The sequence below is a fragment of the Chinchilla lanigera genome, unplaced genomic scaffold (assembly GCF_000276665.1).
Source record: "Chinchilla lanigera isolate Chin_1 unplaced genomic scaffold, ChiLan1.0 scaffold00011, whole genome shotgun sequence".
In the NCBI taxonomy this organism is placed as follows: Eukaryota; Metazoa; Chordata; class Mammalia; order Rodentia; family Chinchillidae; genus Chinchilla; species Chinchilla lanigera.
In genome coordinates this window covers 22,003,268-22,024,154 of record NW_004955412.1, presented here as the reverse complement: position 1 = coordinate 22,024,154, position 20,887 = coordinate 22,003,268, and the positions used below count along the sequence as shown (strand labels likewise).

Here is a 20,887-nt window from a genome sequence, read left to right as displayed (position 1 = left end):
CGGCTTTGTACACGCCAAAAACTAAAACTAGACCCATATCTATCACCATGCACTAAACTAAAGTTAGAATGGATTAAAGATCTAAATATTAAAACGGAAACACTAAATTTACTGCAAGAGAGAGTAAGTAGAAATCTTAAAGACACAGGGGTAGGCACAGCCTTCATGAACAAAAACCAAACTGCATGGGAAATACTTCAAAGAATCAACAACTGGGATCTCATCTTATTGAAAAGTTTTTGCACCTCAAGAGAAATCACCAACAGAGCAAAAAGAAAACCCACAAATTGGGAAAAAATTTTAGACAACTGTCCGTCAGACAAAGGACTTCTATCTAGAAAATATAAAGAATTTTAAAAAATCAGGCCCCCAAAATTCAAAGACACAATCCAAAAATAGGCATCTGGGATAAATACACACTTCTCAGATGAAGAAATACTAATGGCAAATAAATGTATGAAAAAATGTTCAACATCACTGGTCACTCGAGAAATGCAAATTAAAACAACACTGTGAGTCCATCTCACCCCAGAAAAAATGGCTACCATAAAAAAAAATCAACCAATAACAAATGCTGGCAGGGCTGTGGGAAAAAAGGAACACCTCTCCATTGTGGGTGGGAGTATAGACTGGTATAACTACTGTGGAAATCAGTGTGGAGATTCCTCCAACAACCAGGATTAGAGGTCCCATTTGACCCAGCTATTCCCCTTCTGGGTATTTTTCCATAAGAAATGAAAACATACCATAGCAATATAAGAGCACCCATGTTTATAGCAGCATAGTTTTTAATAGCTAAATCTTGGAAACAACACAAATGCCCATCAATCGAGGAATAGATAAAATGTCATATTTTTATACAATAAAGTACTACTCAGATATAAAGAAAGATAAACTTGAGGCTTTTATAGGTTGATGGACGCAACTAGAGACCACACTGAGAAGTGAAATAAATCAGACTCGCATGTATAAACATATTGTCTCATTAGTGTAAGAACCTGAAAGAGTAAATAAGATCCAAAAAGTACAACAGATATTGTGAAAGAGAAAGAAACTGCTCAAAAGGGAAGAACAAGTGGGATGGGGGAAAGGAGAAAAGCAGGAGAAAAAAAGATACATATATATCACAAGATAACTAATATAATTATGCTACTAATTTCTATTAGTTCATTGAAAGGAACAGTTAGCACTTATACTGTTTGATCAATTTGGCATGCCTGTATCTGGTAATCTGAGCAACTACTTTGAAGATAACAATATGCAATATAATAACCATTGTTAATTTCCTATCATCTTGTTTTGAAATTCTGTATCATTTTTATTTTTTCTGCTCTTTTTTTGAGGAGTGGCTTGTCTTGGTTTTCTAATATTTGTCTGGCTTTGTGGATTACTGAATGTGTAAAATTGCACATGAGGAGGCCCAGGCTAGGGGTCTGACTGGTACTAGCATAAAGCCAAAAATACAAGCCAGTGCAATAGAAAAAAGTACAGAAATAAAACCTTATCTTTGAAAAGGGTGCCAAGAACATTAAATGGGATGTTGGGAAAACTAGGTATCAATATGCCAAAGAATGAAGATGGATCCTGATCTGGCATCATATATTAAAATTAAGTTAAAATGGACTAAATATTTAAATGGAGAATTAAACATGATATTACCAAACTAAACATGGTATTACCATGTGACCAGCACTTTCACTCTTGGATATTTATTCCACAGGAACAAAAACTTACATTCACATAAATATTGGAATATATTCATAGAAAATTAACAAGGTGTGACTGAAAAATATGGTGAATGTTTAAAATTTTCAAAAAATTTCTTACTATAAAAGACATATTGCCATTAACCCTCTTCAAAATATCTCTCTTTACTTTTAACACACTTATCCCATTGTTCTTGCCACTTTCTGAAGCAGTTCTATAAGTCCTGTTTTGTGAGTATCTTTAGTTGCGCCATCATAGCTACCTTGCTGTCCTGAATAGATTTACAGTATTTACCTTTCATAGTCATTTTGACTTTCAGGAAAATCCAGAAGTCACACGATGCTAGATCTGGTGAATAAGGTTGATGAGACACACCACGTTGTTACAAGCTTGCCTTTCCAGTGAATGGCATTCAATAGCGGCAGCACTAACTCTATTTTTAAACGTACCTCATAGACACTCACAAAAGAGATTTTGGTTGTGATACTCTATTATAGTCCTATAAAATGTTACAAGTGGGGAAACTGGGTAAAGGATGTATGGGATTTTGTCATTTTTTAAAACTGCATGTTGAATCTACAGTCATCTCAGAAAACTTTTCGGTTTTATACTACATGATTCCATTTGTATGACATTCTGGAAAAGTCAAGACTATAGGGACAAAAAACAAATTAGTAGTTGCCAGAGGGTAGGAGTCAGGGAGAAAGACTGAGGAGTATGAGATTTTTTTGATGATAAGAACTGTTTCATATTCTGTTTCTTCTAGTGGTTACATGATGGCAGTATTTGTCAAAACTCAGAAATATAAAGTAGTACAAGGCCTTGAAAGAAAATTGCAGATTCAGAAATGTAAACCATTACATTTCAGTAAACTGATTTATACAAGGATATTAGTTAAACATAACCATTTAGCAGGTCTGATCAGGAGAAAAGGCAAAGACAGAGACATTTAAGAAATTTTTAAAAATGAGATGAATATTGACACAGCATATTTTTTAAATGACAAGATTGTCAATATAAAATTATATTGAAGACTACTAAATAAAAAGGCAAAACATAGCACTGAATGTACTGTTTTGTGGCTGTGCACACAACTTCTGCGATGAGTAGCAACAGAACTATAGCAAGAAATTTGTACTGCTGTTTGCCTGGGGAACCAAATACCTCAGTGGCTGCTAAGGACGGAGCAAGAAGACAGTTTACATCCAGTTTAACATTTTCAGTCAGGTTCTATGTGAAAGTATTACCCACCAAAATGAAAATTAAGCACAGTAAAATAATTTCAAAACTAAAATTTCTCCTCTCAAATCAGAAGAACATTGAAAGTAACTAAAAGGAAAATATGAAATTACCAACTCAGTGCATTTAATGAAGCTAGTATAAACTTCCTAAAAACAACCATATAAAATTACAGGTTAATTTTATATGTGAAAATAGATGGGAAATCCCTAATAACATTATAAAATTAAATTCTACATATTTATAAAGAAAATTTTATGTTTTACAACTAAGTTGAATATTCTAGGGATGCAAAGATGATTCAACATAGGAAATATCTTTAAAATTCAGACTAAGTGAAGAAAGTATGGTAATCTCAATGCAAATATTACATTCCTATAAAAATCAATGTTCATTTACAATAAAAGAAACCCTTAGACAACAACAGATAGAAACCAGCTTAACACAATGAAGAGTACCTATCAAAAGCCTACAGTAAAACTTCGTATCAAAATACCTCACATTGAAATTTTAGAAGCAATTCCTTTAAAAGAGAAACAACATAAAGATGGTCTCTTTTACTGTTCATTTTTAATACTGCATTAGAAGTTGTATCCAAGGAAGAGAAATAAGAAGCAAAGAAATCATTGCCAGCTATGGCTAACTACATAAAAATCTAAAACAAAGTAAAGACTAACTATTCTACATGGCAGTAAGACTGATGGGCAGATGATCACTATACAAAAACCAATGATATACCTAAATACCAACAATACCCAAAGGGAAACAGTGGCAAAAAAAAAAAAAAATGATCTCATTTAAAACAGCAACAAAATGAGTAAGACACCTAGAAAGAAATTTAACAGAGGCACAAGGCCTTTGTGAGAAAATCAGAAAACATTATTGATAGACATAAAAACTGCTCTGAACTAAATAGAAAGACATCATCTCTTCACACATAGGGCACATAACAGCATCACAATGCCAATTCTCCCCAAATAAGTAAAGCATTCAAAATCCAATTACAGCACGTTTCTGTGGAATTTGTAAGTAATTCTAAAATTCATACAGAAAATAAATGGGTCTATAGTAATAAGGTAATTGTGAAAACCACAACTTACCCTTAGCTGAAACTAAGAAAAAATGTAAAGTAATTTAGCAATGTTGTGATAATGGTACAAGGATGGACATATGCACCAGTGGGACAGAACAGGGTCCTGAAACAGAACCATGCTTTAAAAAAAGGACATTTGACCTAGGTGGTGTTAAATAGATGAGTAGAAAATATAAATTATCTGTATAGTACAGAAAGAGGGAACTCTCAGATCTCTATCTGGAACTACACAAAAACAAATTCCAGGTGGGCTAAATCATCAAGGTGAATGAAAACTTCCAACAACAAAAATTAGATTATCTTAAGTGATCTTTGGAAAGAAATAAAGTTTTAAAAAATACACTAAAAGAATAAAGCATTTAGTAACAGACTGATAAATTTGACATTAACATTTAACGCTCTTTTCAAAAATATAAAATGAAAAGACAAGATTGAAAAGCTGCAGACTTAAGGAAGAAACTGCAATGCATATTGACAGAGAATTATAAAATCCCACTTTGTATTTTAGCAGAGATAGAAAAAGTAGACACCAAAGGTAACATTGAATCTGTACTAGTGGTTACTGCTTCAAGTAAGAAAGAGGACCAAGGGCAGAGACAAAAAAAAGTACCCAATTTCATCTGTAATAGTATTTCTTTTTAATTACAAATGAACTCAAGTAAAATATCAACTATCATCAGTTCTTAACACCATAAACATCACTGTTTTATTTTTCCAGTATTTTTCAATATTTTTCATAATTCTCAAAAACAAACAAAAACAAAAAAAGTTTTCTGTCATGTCCCAAACAAAAGTTCATACAGCAAAGTTAATGTCCCCCAAGATTACAATTTGGGAGGGGTGGTACCCATTATCTCTTTCCTGTGCAGGTATATTCAAATACACATGTATAACTCCAATCAAGATTAGGAAGGCAGCCTATCTCCTGCTGAGCTGGGAAAGTGGTGAGAAGTCAAAATAAAGTCCAAGGTAATTGGAATGACAAAGGCTGCAAGCAACAGCGAAAGCTAACATTTCAGAGGCTCTCCCTGGTGTGCCCAGGAGAATGCCCCTTTTGTTTCTCATCAGACTTGAGCTGAATATGAGGAGTGCTGTGTCACGGCCCTTGACAGGGGATGATGGAGCCTGGCAATATGGAGAACCCCAGGAGACTCATGCCCAGTGTAGGAATGTTCCTTCACAACAGCAAGTCCTGTGTCTGGAAGGAATATGAGGTAATAGACACAGCACACTAGGATTTCTCTAGCATCCGAGACAAAATAAGCCTTCATCCCAGTGGTGTCCAAATACAGGCTGCTCCCCTGCTCTCACAATCATGTGCAGATACAATCAGCTCTATTTAGAAGAGCCATTACTCTCAAGCAGGGCAAAAAGTTATATTCTCCATATTTTAAAAAGCATACCACTAATGACATTAAATAAGCACCTCTAGAATTCCTAATAATACTTGACATCACAAAAAAGCATTTCCCAGGACAGTTTAAAGATTCCCCAGGACAGACAGAAAGTGAAACACTAAAGGAGAGAGTAAAGGCAAAGAAACACCATTAAGAAACCTGTTAATGGCTTATCACTGTCTGACAACAGCACCTTTTCCTTCCATCAAATAGCTGTTTACTATGCCTCATGTAATTCCTCTTTATGGAAAGCAAAACTTAAGTCTGAAAAAGGAGACATTCTAAATCAATATACTCAAAAGTAAAAAGAAGTCACTCAGCCCCCAAAGATACAGGATATGTTGATTTCTAAAAGAAAAGCTACATCTTTTTTCCCTTTCTCTAAACAAAGGACTGCATGAAATTAGTATAAAGGAAGCAATTTAAATTCAGTCTCCCAGAGGAAATTGATAAAGGGAAAACTGATAAATGTAGGCTATGTGGACAGACATCTGATAAAGGCAAATATAATAAACATGTGGCAGAACCATAAACATGGAGGTTTCTTTCTCTGTAGAATATTTATATATCCTTAAAGAAATCAGGGCTATAAATACCAGAAAACAAAACTATACCATGTGCTTTCTGGCTATTGCAAACTCTATAGTGAAATTCAGTCCTAATATGTATATCTCTTCAAAAAAAAAAAAAAAAAAAGCAATCTCCAAAACACATGTCCTCCTTTACTAAAGTCTCAGTTATTAAGTAGGTCTCCAGATGTCTCTCAGCCACTCCTACAAACAAACCAAAATCTACCCTTGAACTTTTCCTTGCAATGATCTCCTACTACTTACCAGAAAAAGCGCTCACTTCCCAGCACAGCAAACCTTGCCTGGCCCTCACCACCTTCTCCAGCATTATCTGTCATCACTTTCCACTTCAAACTGCTGTCATTCTTTCCTCGCACACAGACTTACTTTATCCTCTGTGACTTTACTTCCTAAATACTCAGAATATTCTCCCACACTCAGCAGATTAACTCAGTCATCTAGGAAAGTGCCATCTTCCAGTAAACCTAAATCCTCCCTCCGGTCCCCCCAGAGCATAACGTGAGTATTCATCATTTAACTAAAGGCTGCTCTACTGCCAGGCACTGCTTAGGCCCTGGGGAGATAACCAGGCACCCAACAGAGTAAGTTCCCACTTCTGCACATCTTACAGTACTGTGGATGGAGACAGGCACTATATCAGAAATATAAGTTAGGAGTTGATAGATGAAAAAAAAAGTAGGTTAAAAAACTACAGAAGACAGAAGTGTGCTATTTTAGCTAGAGCAGAGAAGGAATCTCTAAAAAGATGCTAGCGAAAAGAATCAAGCAGATAACCTGGTGCATTCTGGACAGTGCAAAAAGTATAACACCTATCATTGCAAGTGCACTTGATATATGTGAAGAACAGCAAGGAAGGTTTGTTTGTTTGTTTGCTTGAATATATAGAAACCTGAGTTCTAAACTGGGTGTGGTGGCACACACTTGTAACCCTAGCACTCACCTGTAATCCCAGCACTTGGGAGGCTGAGCCAGGAGGATCACCACGAGTTCGAGCCCAGCCTGGACTACATAGTGAGTTGAAGGCCAGCCTGAACTATAGAGCAAGACCTTGTGTCAAATAAAATAAAATAAAATAAAATAAAAAAATAAACCTGAGTTCTTATCAACTGAATACTATGCAGAGAACAGGCAATAGGGCAGCAAGGCTGGCTGCAGGGCTACTATAATGATACACATAAGAGATGGCAAAGGCTTGGACTGAAGTAAAGGGAAAAAATAACCAGGTTCTACATGTACTTTTTGAACATATAACTGAAAGGAAAAAACAAAAACAAAAACAGATGGATTAGATGTGAGCAAGGGAGAAAGAAAGCAAGAGTAACTCCAACAGCTTTGCCCCAAGCAACTGAAAGAATGGGAAATGAAGGGAAATGTGCAGAAGAACAGACACGGAGATGGAGCATTAGATAAGGAAGGGTATCCAATCAAAAATTTGATTTTACACAAATTGGGTTTAAAGACTCAGATGGCAGTGTCAAGTGGGTAATTGGAAATATTAGTCTGGACTTTAGGGGCAGGTCAGGGCTAGTGGTACAGATTTGGCAGTTATTAGAATACAATGGGCATTTAAAGTCACAGGACTGGTTAAAAGTACATGGAGGATGAGAAAAGAGGTACAAGAACCAAGACCTGAGATAATTCAACCATTAGAAGTTGGGAACACAGGAGGATTCAGCAAAGGAAATACCTCCAGTGTGGCCCTGAGGACAAGTTTCTTGAGAACAGACACTACTTTTCTTGTCCTTTTATCTCCAGCTTCTGGCCAGGTGCCTCTTGGTTTATAGCAGGTATTCAGTAAATAAATTAAACTGTCCTCTGAAACCCAGCTAGAATCTAGAGTTATTTCCTAGAAGTTCTGCTTATAAGGCCTAAGAGCTCAATAATTGAAATATGACCAGTCCAGGGAGGACATCTTTTCAACCACCTGTACTTACTGTGAAATAGCACACCACAGCTACCCAGCCAGGAAGAGGGAGGCACAAAGAAAGGCTTTAAAAGCAAATGTCTATTGACTAGAAAAGCAAACACTGTGATGTTCAAAGATCAAGAGTCACAAAACAGAAGCTTTTCATCTTTGGTTGTTTCACAAAGTAAATAAACATGAAACATATGGCTGATTGCTCAGTTTCTGTGGGAGGCTAAGGTTCCAGTTCCACCTATTAGGAAAAGGCAATAGAAGAGATAATTGAGCACCTGTAAGAAATTATAAAACTCTTACAAGAAATACTTATAAAATGCAGAAGTATTTTTCCTTCAGTGCCCTAAATGTTTTATTCTCAGATTGGAAAAATAGAACATGTAAATCTCTAGATCATCCTTAAAGACTTCCAATGGCAAAATAACTTACCAAATGGAAATGGATGTGAATAATCCAGCTGACACAAAAAATAACTTTGCTGTCATAAAGGACACTCAGCTAGCTGATCATAATGACTCTTTACTCATGCCCTCAAAGACATTTTGGGCAATTTACCTCACTTATGTCTAAGTAGAGCTATTTCACATTTAACTGAGACAAGACAGGAAAATGAAAGAAGGAGGAAAAGCTCAGGGAACAGAATGAGGGAAGGCTGTTGTGGAAGTTAGAATTTACAGCAACATAAAGTCAAACACTGATTTAAAAACAAAAACGCTTGGCAGGGTGGTGCTACTCAGAAGGCTGAAGCAAGAGGATGAAAAATTGAAGCCAGCCTCAGCAATTTCGTACTGTCTCAAAATAAAAAATGAAATGAGTAAAGATGTAGCTCAGTGCTCCTTGGGTTCATTCCCTAGTAGTAGGGAAAAAAAATACAACAAAATTAAATCCTTTTCCAAAAGGAAACCTCTACCCTTCCCACAAAATAGAGCTCAAATGTGATCCTCTATAAGATGCTGAATTATCTAATGGGCCAAATTTTCATTATTAACTATGCACTGTGCTCTTCATTATTTATTAGTATTCTATAGCATATTATGCATGTAATTTGGAATATAGATTAAAAGGTATGGTCCCAATGGTCTGTTTATACATCCCTATTCTTAATTCACGACAAACACTTTTAATACAAATTCCTGTGCTCTTATTCACCAGTCCGCCATCAGAGTGAATGCTATTATATACAGTTCCTTTTAAGTGCCTTACACAGTATCTGGCCATTGCAAGGGACTGAAAATATTTGCTGAGTACATGGCTTGTTATACTGGGATCTAATATGCCCCCATCCCGCCCCCCAAATGACTTGTGTTGAAGAACTGACTGAAACCTCTGAAACCATGTGCCAAAACCAACTCTTCCTTCCCTAAATTGACTTTCTCAAGTGTTTGGTCACAGCAACAAAGAGCTGACCAACACATGGGTAATCCCACCACTGGTCTTATATGAAAAACCATTAGGAAACAGGTACTATAGTGAATATACGCCAACTTTGGCCAGCTAGCACCTAAATGCCCTACTGATTGAGGAGGACTCCTACTGTAAGGTGTAATGCAGACACAAAGTTGCAATGAGATTACTAACAGTAGATATAGAGAAGTCAAAAAAATCAAGCCAAGGGCACTGGCTCTAGAGGCTGAGATTAGGGGAAAGAGGATCACAAGTTCAAGGCCAGCCTGGACTACATAGTGAGACTCTATCTTAAAAAAAAAAAATAAAACAAAGAAAAAGAAAAAAGACAGAAAAGAAAAGACACAATTCAAAAGTATGGCTATAAATGCCTGCTGGCAGCTTAGTCCAACAGCCTGCTGAGGATCACCCAACAATCAGTGTCAGAAGCATACAGATACAGAAAATAATGACACAGAAATCCTGGCTGTGCCTTGCTTCCCACCAACCCTACCCATGTCTACTTCTCTAACCTTGTCATTTCTGTGAGCTACACAGTATTCATTATTCTCTCACTAGGTTCCTACCTACTTCAACTTGTCACTAAGAAGTTGTCACCAGGCAGTGGATTACATGTAATAGATCCTCAGGTAATTACAAGCAATGTGGCTTTGGTTTCTGGCCTAGAGGGGGCCGATGATGCATACCATATTCGTGTTCTTGGAAGATATTCTGTAAGTCCTTAACATGAAGCAGTGAAATAACTGTCATTATAGTCACATGGAAGGCTCTAGTTAACTGAGAGTGCTGAATGTGGGACATGAAGATTCAAGACTATGTGGTAGAGCACCTGCTAGTCTACAGGTACAAGACAGCATTTTTAAAAAAGAGGAAAAAGAATATACGCTAAGTCCCTATAAATTAGTCTCAATGTACAAACTAAATCCAGGTACTGTTAAGGAAAGTTATATTTTTTCTCTTACAACAACAAAAATGAGGCACCCTAAAAAAAATATGGGAAGGTTTGATACTCCAGGCTAAAAAATTACAAGTTAGTTCAATTTGCATCCATGTTGAGACTGCTACATGAAAGTTAGAGCACTGCTTAATATAGAGAAAAAGAACTGGAATGGCAGTGCCTTGGAAGACTGTGAGTTGGGTATACCCTAAATCTCGAATTCTCACTTAGCTTCCCCCTACCCCCCGTTGCTAGTTGAGGAGCTCCTCCTACTCTGTCCTCTCTCTCTTGCTTGAGAAAGTAGTGAAATCTCCTTGCCTGAAGGAATTCCCTTGCAAGAGTAAACTAATTTCCATTTGCTTCACCGTTCATCCTTCCATATATACATACAGAAAAGGTTCACAAACCTGGGTGTAAAAGTAAAGGACATGATACACCACAGGATTACACTAGCATCAAGTAATAGCATGCTCTGTGGAGTTCATTATAATATCAATGATAAGACTTTGTTCATGAATATGGGCAAGCCAATCCAAAAAAAAGTACAGGTGCAGATTCTGACTGGTTTATATCAAGCAAGAAAAAGCAATTTTAGTTCCAACTGTTTGCTGATATGACCATATTTGATCGAGATTCTGAATTCAAAAGCTACCTTTAGTACCTGGGGGTGGTTCTAAATGTTTATCCAATTATTGATTGGCAATTGCACTTGGGTACAATGATGGCCTATGCTAAAAGAATATGTGCAGCATCACATATTCTTTAGGATAATGTAGAAATAATTTAAAAACTGCAAGACATAAGAACCATGGATGTGCTTGTGTAATCTGTTACACCTTTACCCATTCTCCATCTATAAACCTTAAAAGATCCCAGAGGACACTTCCTACTTCATACCTTGAAAATACAAGAACAATGGAATGTCCACATCTCTGACAAATACTTGATAGGAGAGACAGAAGATCCTGAAATCTGACTACCCATTTCAAGAATAGAAGAGACTGAGCAAGTGGCATTTAAATACTAGGGAGAGGGAAAGTGGGCATAAGTAAACAGGCAGCAGGCCAGAAAGGATTAAAATAATCTGACAGCATGAATCTTCTGAAGTAGTTAAAGCATCACAGAGTTTTCCACACTAGAATGAAGCTGTATTCTAACATTAAACTAAAAGGAACATTGTTTCCCTAAAGGGAACAAAGACAGTGTCACCACTAAAGACTTGATGATGATGATAACATACCATATCCCTGTTCAACATTTCAGTTGACATGGATCTTGAACAAAAATGCTGTCAGTTATCACCTGGACAGAAAAGATTTACAAACCTGGGGGTAAAAGTAAAAGACATGATACACCACAGGATTACATCCAAGGACCAACTTGTAAAACTGTTCTTTCCTATTGCTGAGCTCTGCTGGGTTTAGAGGCTTTACACTCAAAACTGGAATGTTTCCACCGTTATTACAATTACTCCACCTGGATGCTGAGTCTCTAACCATTTTAAATTCTACAAATTATTATGCCAAAAGCATGCCTCTCTCTCAAAGAAGAGTGTCAGCCAAGAAAAGTAACCTTGATGGTTACAGGGAAATACAGCAGAGGGACATGTGAGTTTAGAGGGAAACAGACTATTTCTGTAGTATCGCCTGGGACCTCCTCATAAAAAAATAATCCAGGATTGCTGCAACCTCATGCAGGCAAAACCACCAAGAGTTTAAGTCCTACCATACACACACACACACACACACACACACACACACACACGCACGCACACACGCACACATACGGATTTAAGTTCACCTTTGACCCCAAAACAGGTTAAAAACAAAAACAAAAATAAACAAACAAAAAACCTCTGTCCAACTACAATACCTTAAGGCAATCTTAACTGGCTGTAAACAAAAAAGGGCAAATAATTGAAGGGGAAAGTTATGAATACCATTTATGTATTCAGGATCAATGTAAAAACATCAGAGTATCAATTTATATTTTGTTTTTTGCCATTTCATATAAATGTTTATAAGTTTTAATTAACTTTCCCTCTCTAACTTGCCCATTACTTTGTAAAGAGTACACTAAGGTGGTTTACAACTAGATTAATAGGTTTCAAGGTATGGGAAAAAAAGGGAAATGGGTAGATCCAGCAACTCATAAAACCAGTGTTCTCTTATTTTACTAGAAAGAAATGTGATTTCAGGTATATAATGAATACACTAAGGCAGCTAAGAATAAATTTTTATATAACCATAGGAAAAAGGCATATAGATATTGGGATGTCTAAAAGGCAGACCACAGTCACATATTATTTATGCTGACTTGGTCCTATTTGGGGAAAAGTACCAATATCAAGGGAAACAGTATTCTACCTCTCATTACAGAAGCCAAAACTTAACCAAGCAACTCTTCGTCCCTATGGCTGTTCCTCATGATGCCCTAAACAAAGCCAATCACTTGGTTCCCAATAGATTTCAGGCTCGTGAGAAATGAGATAAAGGTCAATGAGAGAACCCATTAAAATTGAGCTTCATAAAACTAGGAACTTTGTTCAGTACTTAGTTCTACAACAGCATCAGTCTTATAGTAAGAACTTAAAAAATATTTTCAAACAGGAGAATCAAGGTCAGTGAGCAACTGTTTTCGGCACTCAAAGGGAAATGAAAAACCCAATACACAGCTTCAGGTGTCCAGAGGTAAAACCTGGCACTGCAGTATCCAGGCATGACAGCGCCAGCAGTGTTATGAGGCAAAATGTGAGAAAAACCATTTCTGTTCTTGTCCCCCTGGGTTCTGGCCTATCCCTGGTTCTTCATCCTGCCTAATAATGCTTTTAGTTTCCAAAGTCCTTCCAATAAAAGTCCTTCTAATAGATTTCTCTCCTGATTAAATTTAATCAAAGGTGCTTTCTGTGGCTCCCATTCAAGAACACCAACTAGTTCAGAGGCTTAAGCACACTTCAAGATAATTACACCAGCAGGGGCAGGAAATAATTCTCTATGTATATCTTCTTATAGAAGAGTGGAGTTAAAAAATTATAATGCTAGACTTATGCTCAAAGCCAAGTTATTTACTTCTTCTTTTAATATGTTAGATTGAACTAAATGAAACTGTAGATAATGGGCCATTTGTTATCTAAAAAATTTTTCTCATAAGCTTAATTTAATGTGTATTTGTTACTTTAAAAGATACAATAATATCTACTACTTGGTTGCTCTGTTATTTTTATCTCAAAAATCTTTACTTAATTTGTATAATATTTTTAAACGCTTAAGCTTTCAAACACTACTATAATACTACAAAATGTTTTTCATATGGCATTTGTTGAGGCTTACAGACTGTCAACCCCCTTAAAGTCTCTATAAATATGAGAGAATGGAGGGGGGCATATTCAGTAAGAATGAATTAGAATCGCAGATATTTGTAACAGTGACTCACAGTCAGCCCTAACTTCCATGCCAGCTGTCTGAAATTCCTCCTGCCAAGTAGGTATCCATAGTACAGTATTATTAAAGTCATTAAGGAAGGAAAGTACACAACGTTTTTAGTAGCCACTTCTAGTTACCAACGCTTGGAAACCTGTGTTTTTTTCCTTCTATATCTGCCCATATCACATCTGTTACATTTCCTCTTAACTGCAGAGTTTTAAGAGCAGCTCCTCACTAAACAATACAGATTAACTCTTCAGACACTTAATAGTATTTACTAACTTAGCACTCAGCATTTCTCTTCATACTCAACCATCCTAATTCTTTAATATTTCTAAAATTCTATTTTCCAACTGTTTTCTCTATTGTGAACCTACTGTACACGGTCCAAGTCTTCCAAAGGGTTGAAATTATCCTGAAAGCAAATGCAAAACACATGAGACCAATTTTGAGGGTCAGTAAAAATGTGTCACCAGAGAAGAGAATTTAAAAAAAAAAGAAGTTGTTGACAAGAAGTACAGAGCAGAAACTACTACTGAACTGGTGAAATAATCATTCTTACACAAGTGTGAGATGAGAAGAGATACACTGTGGAAAACGAGATACAACAGGTTTGCTTTTGAGTTTCTTTCTTTAAAAAAAAAAAAAAACACATTATCAAAGTTCTCTAAGAAAGATCCAATAAGTAAGTATTAGATTTTGCCCTGCAGCAATAGGTTTAAAGTGGTCTCAACACTACTGTGCTTTGCTAAGCTGATGAAGCATTTTTACCTGAATGGTACTTCTTCCTTTGGAACATCCACATAGTAGCGAATAAAAAATCGCTCAGAGTCTTCTCGCTCACCGTCGGTGACGACACTGCCGTTCAGTTTAGAAACTGATGGCAATCTGCAAGTTAAAACCAAAATAAAGACCTTTAAGATACGGAAAGTACTGAAGTTTAGAAATAAAGTAATTCATCTGAGGACCAGTCTTACTTCTTTGAAAGGACATTCGATGTAGTTTTGCTTGTATATAAATATAGACATAAACTGAAGTCATATAAAAGATCAAAGAAATCTAGTTTCACTGTGAATGTGACACTGACCTTTCATAATCACACCTCATCTTTTGAAATAAGATTCTAGGCAACACCATCCAGTTTAATGCAAACCACAAATGTAATTTTAAATTCTCTAGTAATCACACTTTTTAAAAAAGAAAAAATAATTGATTAATTAATTTTAACAATAATTATTTTTAACAATAATTAATGCCAGCAATACATTTTATTTAATCCAGTATATCCAGGATATAATTATTTTGACATGTACAGTAGTCAGTATTGAAAAATAATTATAAAGCTATTATCTATTCTTTTATTCATAGAAAAGTATTTCAAATCCAGCATATATTTTCTCTGTAACACATTTCAATTCAGACAAGACATATTTCAGGTGTTCACAGTCACACATGGCTAGTGGCTACTATATAAAACAGCACATATCTAAAGAGTGCTCAGTATAATATGATTATATAATTCAGGAATCAATTTATCATAGTTGCAAAGAAGTGTGTGAAGACAATAATGTATAAGGCCTTCTCCAAAACTCAGTCTTCTTTAAAAAAAAAGCAGGTTGACATTTCTTTTTTCATTGAGATACTAATATAGATGTTAACACCTGCAGAGTGGTAAGAGTCTTCCAGGCATTACTTGGTCAGAAAGATCAAAACAGTGTTTAAAGAACCATTCTTCTTTAGAGAAACTTAAAGCCTACTGTTTCTCTTCCAAAACTACTATGTTTAGTGCACAAAGAGAACAAAGCAAAGCTCCATGGCTCTTTCCATTTTAGTCAAAATCTCATTTTTGCTATAAAATTACCCCTAATAGGAAATTCTAGTAGTCTGTGGAAGCAGTGTCTGAGATACAAAAGGCCAGGTAGTCAGACACAGAGGATAATAAAAATGCCAGTCATATTTAAGTCAACATATATTCAAGAAGAAAATTCAGAGGCTGCTGAAATAGCCCACTTCCACGTATTTGCACTTTAAATGATCATTACTTTAATGGAGGAAATAACGACAACTACAACTACAAAAGGAATGATTCCCCATCATATAGTTTTTTACCTCGTGACCCAAAACAGTTCTTCAAATATCTTAATACCAAAAGCCCTAACAACAGAATAGATTTGTGAGGGAATATTTCAGTGGCACTGGCAGCACAATTAGGTATCACATTTTCCTCATGGTAATTGTTTTTATCCAGGACTGGAAGCTACAGATGCAGCTCCTTCAATCATAGTCTGTTCAAGATATGGGTAGATTCAGAGTGCCCACTCCCCAAATAGTGCATCACCTCTTTAAGGAAACAATAAGGCCCTATGAAAAGAAAACAAAAGAAATCAGGATAACAGACCTGGCTACCACCAGTTTCCTGCGCTCCTCAGTGGTATATGGCTGCAGAAGAGGAATTCCTAACAACCTTACTTCTTCAAGTTTGGGGAATGAATTTAGTTTGTCAATGTCTTCCCAGGACTGCAAACCTAATTTGAGAAAGATATTGTTTAAGTTAACACAGAAAGGCACACAAATAAAAAGAGATTATTCCAATTAATAAGTTTGGGAATGTAAACATGATCATAAATTAGAGTGTCTAAAATTTTTCCCTATCCAAAGAAAAACTGGAACATGCACCATAAAAATTTTACCAGAGCCTCTCCTATCTCTACAAGCTCAGCGATCAAGAAGAGACAGGCTTGTTCTCCAACATCCTCTCATCTCCTGATTTTACCAAAATGATTCACAACAGGGGTCGCAGATGGTTTCAATAACATGCCACAATTACATAATTTTTTAAGAAAGTGCTATTCCAACTCATTTTATTTTACAGACTCATGGAATATAACTATGGATCAGAGCTGATACTGTCATACTCAAATTTTTACCTGGCAAATTCTAAAATGAGATATGGCCAACACAATCAGGAATGAAATATTATCATTTTCATACTGTCCTCATTTTATGACATGAGAAATGGATCCAAAATCATTGTTAAACAAGAACCTTGAACCTTTTAGTAAGGAGAACATACAACAAATGAAGATTTTTAGTCATAAAATTAAACTGTCCCTATGGTTATGAGAAAATGTATCATCCAAGTCAATACTTGATTTGCAAGTCATGGAGGACTTAAAAGCAAGAAAAATGTTCCTATAATTATGAAGCTAGTCAATTTTACACCATAGGAAATTCATTTTGGACAGCAACACAGGCCTTTCCTATTGCTACAAAACTTCTGCAAAGGTAAAGACAGAGGAACAACCTATGAGGACCCTGGTACAAACTGTTCCAAATCACAACTGTCCTCTTCCCTTATAACAGCATTTCCATCTAGAAGGAAGAATAGAGTTAGGTCAATGGTATCACACTGTGAAATAAACAGCTTCCTTACACAAAATACTGGCTTTTAAAAACTTATTTTTCACTTGTAATATCTATGGTGAAATAAACTAAGTTTATATTTTCTTCAGTTGTTGGTGAGAGTTACTTTCAATTATGCAGTTGTTCCAAGAAATAGAATGAATGACAATGTCCCAAGAATGATTCATATTGGGAAAAGGTTGTTGTAAAATACATATCTGATAAAGGCCTGTTAGGGAAAATAGAAAAAGAACTTTTAAAACTCAGTACTAAAAAAAAAAAAAATCCAACTAAAAATGCACAAAATACCTAAACTGACACCTCATACATCACGGAAGATATGCAGATGTCATGCAAGCACACAAAAAGATGTTCAACATTATATGTCATTAGGGAATTTCAATACTGTGACACACTTGTTAGAAAAGTAAAAATCGGAAACACTGACGGTTCCAAATGCTGGCAAGAATGTGGAGCAACAAGAACTCTTGATCACTATTGGTAGGAATAAAAATGGTATAGCTACTTTGGAAGACAGTTTGGCAGTCTCTTACCAAACTAAACATACTCATACTATATGCTCCAAAATTATATCTTTACAATTTACCCAAATGAGCTTAAAACTTATGTCTATACAATGACCTACATGTAGACATTTAAAGGAGCTTTATTCAAAGCTGCCAAAACTTGGAAGCAACAAGAAGTCCTTCAGAAGGTCATAAATCGTGGTATATCCAGCAAAAGGGACACTGTTCAGTGCTAAAAAGAAATGACCTATCAAGCCATGAAAAGGAATGGAGGATATAAATGCACATTACAAAGTGAAAGAAATTGTGCCCGGCGTGGTGGTGCACGCCTGTAATCCCAGCACCCGGGAGGCTGAGGCAGGAGGATTGTTGTGAGTTCGAGACCAGCCTGGGCTACAAAGTGAGCTCAAGGACAGCCTGAACCGCATAGTGAGACCCTGTCTCAAAAAGACAAAAAAAAAAGATTGTCATGGGCTGAGGATATAGCTCAGAAGCATAAGTGCCTGCCTGGCAAGCACAAGGTCCTGAGTTTGACCGCTGGTACCAAAAAAAAAAAAAAAAAAAATGGAATAGAATTGTTATGGCTTGTAATTCATGTGTTCCCCAAGGCCTTATATGTTCACAGGTTGGGTTTTTAAGAGGTGACTGGATCTAGGGTGTGTGATATTGGGACTATGGGTGTGTGGTACTTGATTAGTCAACTCATTGGTTTACCACAGTTCTGGGTGGGGATAATGGGAAGGCCAACCATGGATGTAGGTGGTACCACCCAAAAGCCTTATGGCCTGGATGGGACAAGAAGGGAAAGGGGGCCTCTAATTTTCTGCTGCTGCCTCCTACCTGCTGTACCATGGACTGTTTCTCCTCTGCGATGCCCCTCTTCCATGCCACCCTGCCTTGAAGCCAGCCAAGTATGGACAGAAACCTACGAACTGTGAACCAAAATAAACCTTTCTGCTTTTAACTTGTGGGTGTCAGGTATTTTGTTTCAGCAAGGAGAAAGGAACTAAGACAGAAGGCAATCTAAAAAGGCTACATATTGGGCTGGGTGTGTTGGTGCACGCCTATAATCCCAGCACTTGGGAGGCTGAGGCAAGTGGATCGTTGTGAGTTCGAAGTCAGCCTGGGCTACAAAGTGAGGTCAAGACCAGCCTGAACTGCATAGCGAGACCCTGTCTCAAAAAGACAAACACAAAAACAAAAGAAAGAAAAAGATGAAAGATAAAAAGGCTACATATTGTATGATTCAAAATGCATGACATTCTAGAAAGGACAAAAAGATCAGTGGTTGTCAGGACATGGGGGATAAATAAATGGAACAAAGGTGTTTTCTCAGGGCAGTGAAACTACTCTGCACAATACAACAATGGTGGGTACACGCTATTATATTTGTCAAATCCCAAACAACATAAAACACCACAAATGAATCCTAATGTAAATTATAATGGTATATCACCATAAGTTTATGAATTAAAACACTATAAATTTACTACTTTGGTGTGGGATCCTGATAGTGATTGGGGGTCTACATACACGGGGAACAGAGCATATACGGGAACTCTCTATACATCCTGGTCAATTTGCTATGAACTTCGAAATACCCTGAAACAAAACATTTGCTAATTCAAAAAAAAGGAACAGGCTGAATACATCCATTTCTGTGATATGACTAGATGGCAACAAGTGGATAAAAAACTACAGATATTAGGAAGGTAAGCATTTGAAAATACCAGGTTGGGACTCCTTATCGTAATACAGAAAAAGCAGTCTAGTTTGTAATTCTTTTTACTCTGCCTTTTTATTATCTAATTCATCATCTTCATTCCACTCCTTCCATAGCATGACCTCTTTAATATATAAAATATAAGTTGCCAATGCAATGCTATGTCACTTAATATTTATTAGAGCATTTAGGAACATGAATGCCTTAAATTTAGTCAATCAGTAGGCACTGGCATGTCATATTGAAAATTTGTCCTTTAAAAAGGTAGAAGTATGACTGAAAAAAATACATTTTCATTGTATTTCATGCATAAACTCAGATTAATCTGCATACAGCATGAAAAAGAGCCTGTGCCTCACCTGATTTGTGGAGGCTGATGGATCGCAGATTAGGAAACAACCTTGCCAATGAATCATCAGGCTCCTCAATGGCATTCAGATGATTGTTGGCCAGGACGAGTGTATCCAGTGAAGGAAACATAACTCCTAACTTCCGTATTTCAGTCCAGTCTTGGAGGTTATTGTCCGTTATATGTAGGAGCTTAAGAGAATGACAGCAAATAGACGAACAAGACACTGTATCATAGTCATTAAGGCACAGGAAGAGCTCCTCCAAACTGCAAAGAAAAAGGGAAAATATTTCATTCACTAAAGAAGTTTATAGTTTGTACTGTTACTTATTTTTATTCATTCGATAAATAAAGAGTGTCTACTGTATGTGAGACTGGTAGGAATTATAGAGAAAATATAAAGATGTCTTCCTGAACCTCAAAATACTGTATAACTAGGAAGACAAAACCTGAAACATGAAACAACAGAAATAATATATGCCGGACTGACTTTGTGCTTAAAATAATTAAATGCTAAATTAAGCAGTACTAACTGTAGGCATCATTGTGGTCCATACAGGAATAAACTTGAAATTATAGTTGGGATACCCAGGAAAAGATGGGTGACACTGAAGGAGGGCTGGACTTGCATAATTTGATGGGAACGAGAACAAAATTCCAGAAACAACATGAAAAAAGGTTTAGGAATAGAAATAATAACTACTGAATTCCTACCTTGTGTCTGGAATATTACAAATTGTACTTCTATTTCTGCAAAGTAAATATTATTATTGCCATTTACAGACAAGGAAGCTGAGTCTAAAGAGGGTAAGCAGCTTATCAAAGGTCATATGGTTAGTAAATGGAACTGGGATTTAAGAGTTCATTCAGTACCATGCTGAAAGTTGCATGTGGTAAGGAAACCAATCTCACACAGTAAAACATTAAGATGCAATAAATACCGCGAGATGAAATTCTGAAGGGCTTTGATAATTTCCATATTTAGATAGTCAAATAAACTACAGCTTCATAGGCAGGTGTGGTGGCATGCACAACCCCACCACTGTAGGAGGCTGAGGCAGGAAGACTACAAGTTCAAGCCTAGCTGGGCAACTTAGTGAGACCTTGTCTCAAAATAAGTAATAAAAAAGGACTGGGGATATAGCTCAGTACAAAGGCCTTGGGTTCCATCCTCAGTAC

The 20,887-nt window shown here is 36.4% G+C and overlaps 1 protein-coding gene across 2 annotated transcripts in view; it reads right to left on the bottom strand.

Moving 5' to 3' along the window:
* Positions 1-20,887, bottom strand: part of Tbcel (tubulin folding cofactor E-like) — a 74,828-nt gene that overhangs the window by 20,194 nt on the left and 33,747 nt on the right. For both annotated transcript variants that reach the window (XM_005378356.2, XM_005378357.2), the window contains exons 5-7: positions 19,719-19,975; positions 16,106-16,232; positions 14,479-14,595 (exon numbers count right to left, since the gene is read on the bottom strand). In XM_005378356.2, coding sequence (XP_005378413.1) covers positions 14,479-14,595; positions 16,106-16,232; positions 19,719-19,975 — 501 coding nt within the window. The remainder of the gene's footprint in view (positions 1-14,478; positions 14,596-16,105; positions 16,233-19,718; positions 19,976-20,887) is intronic.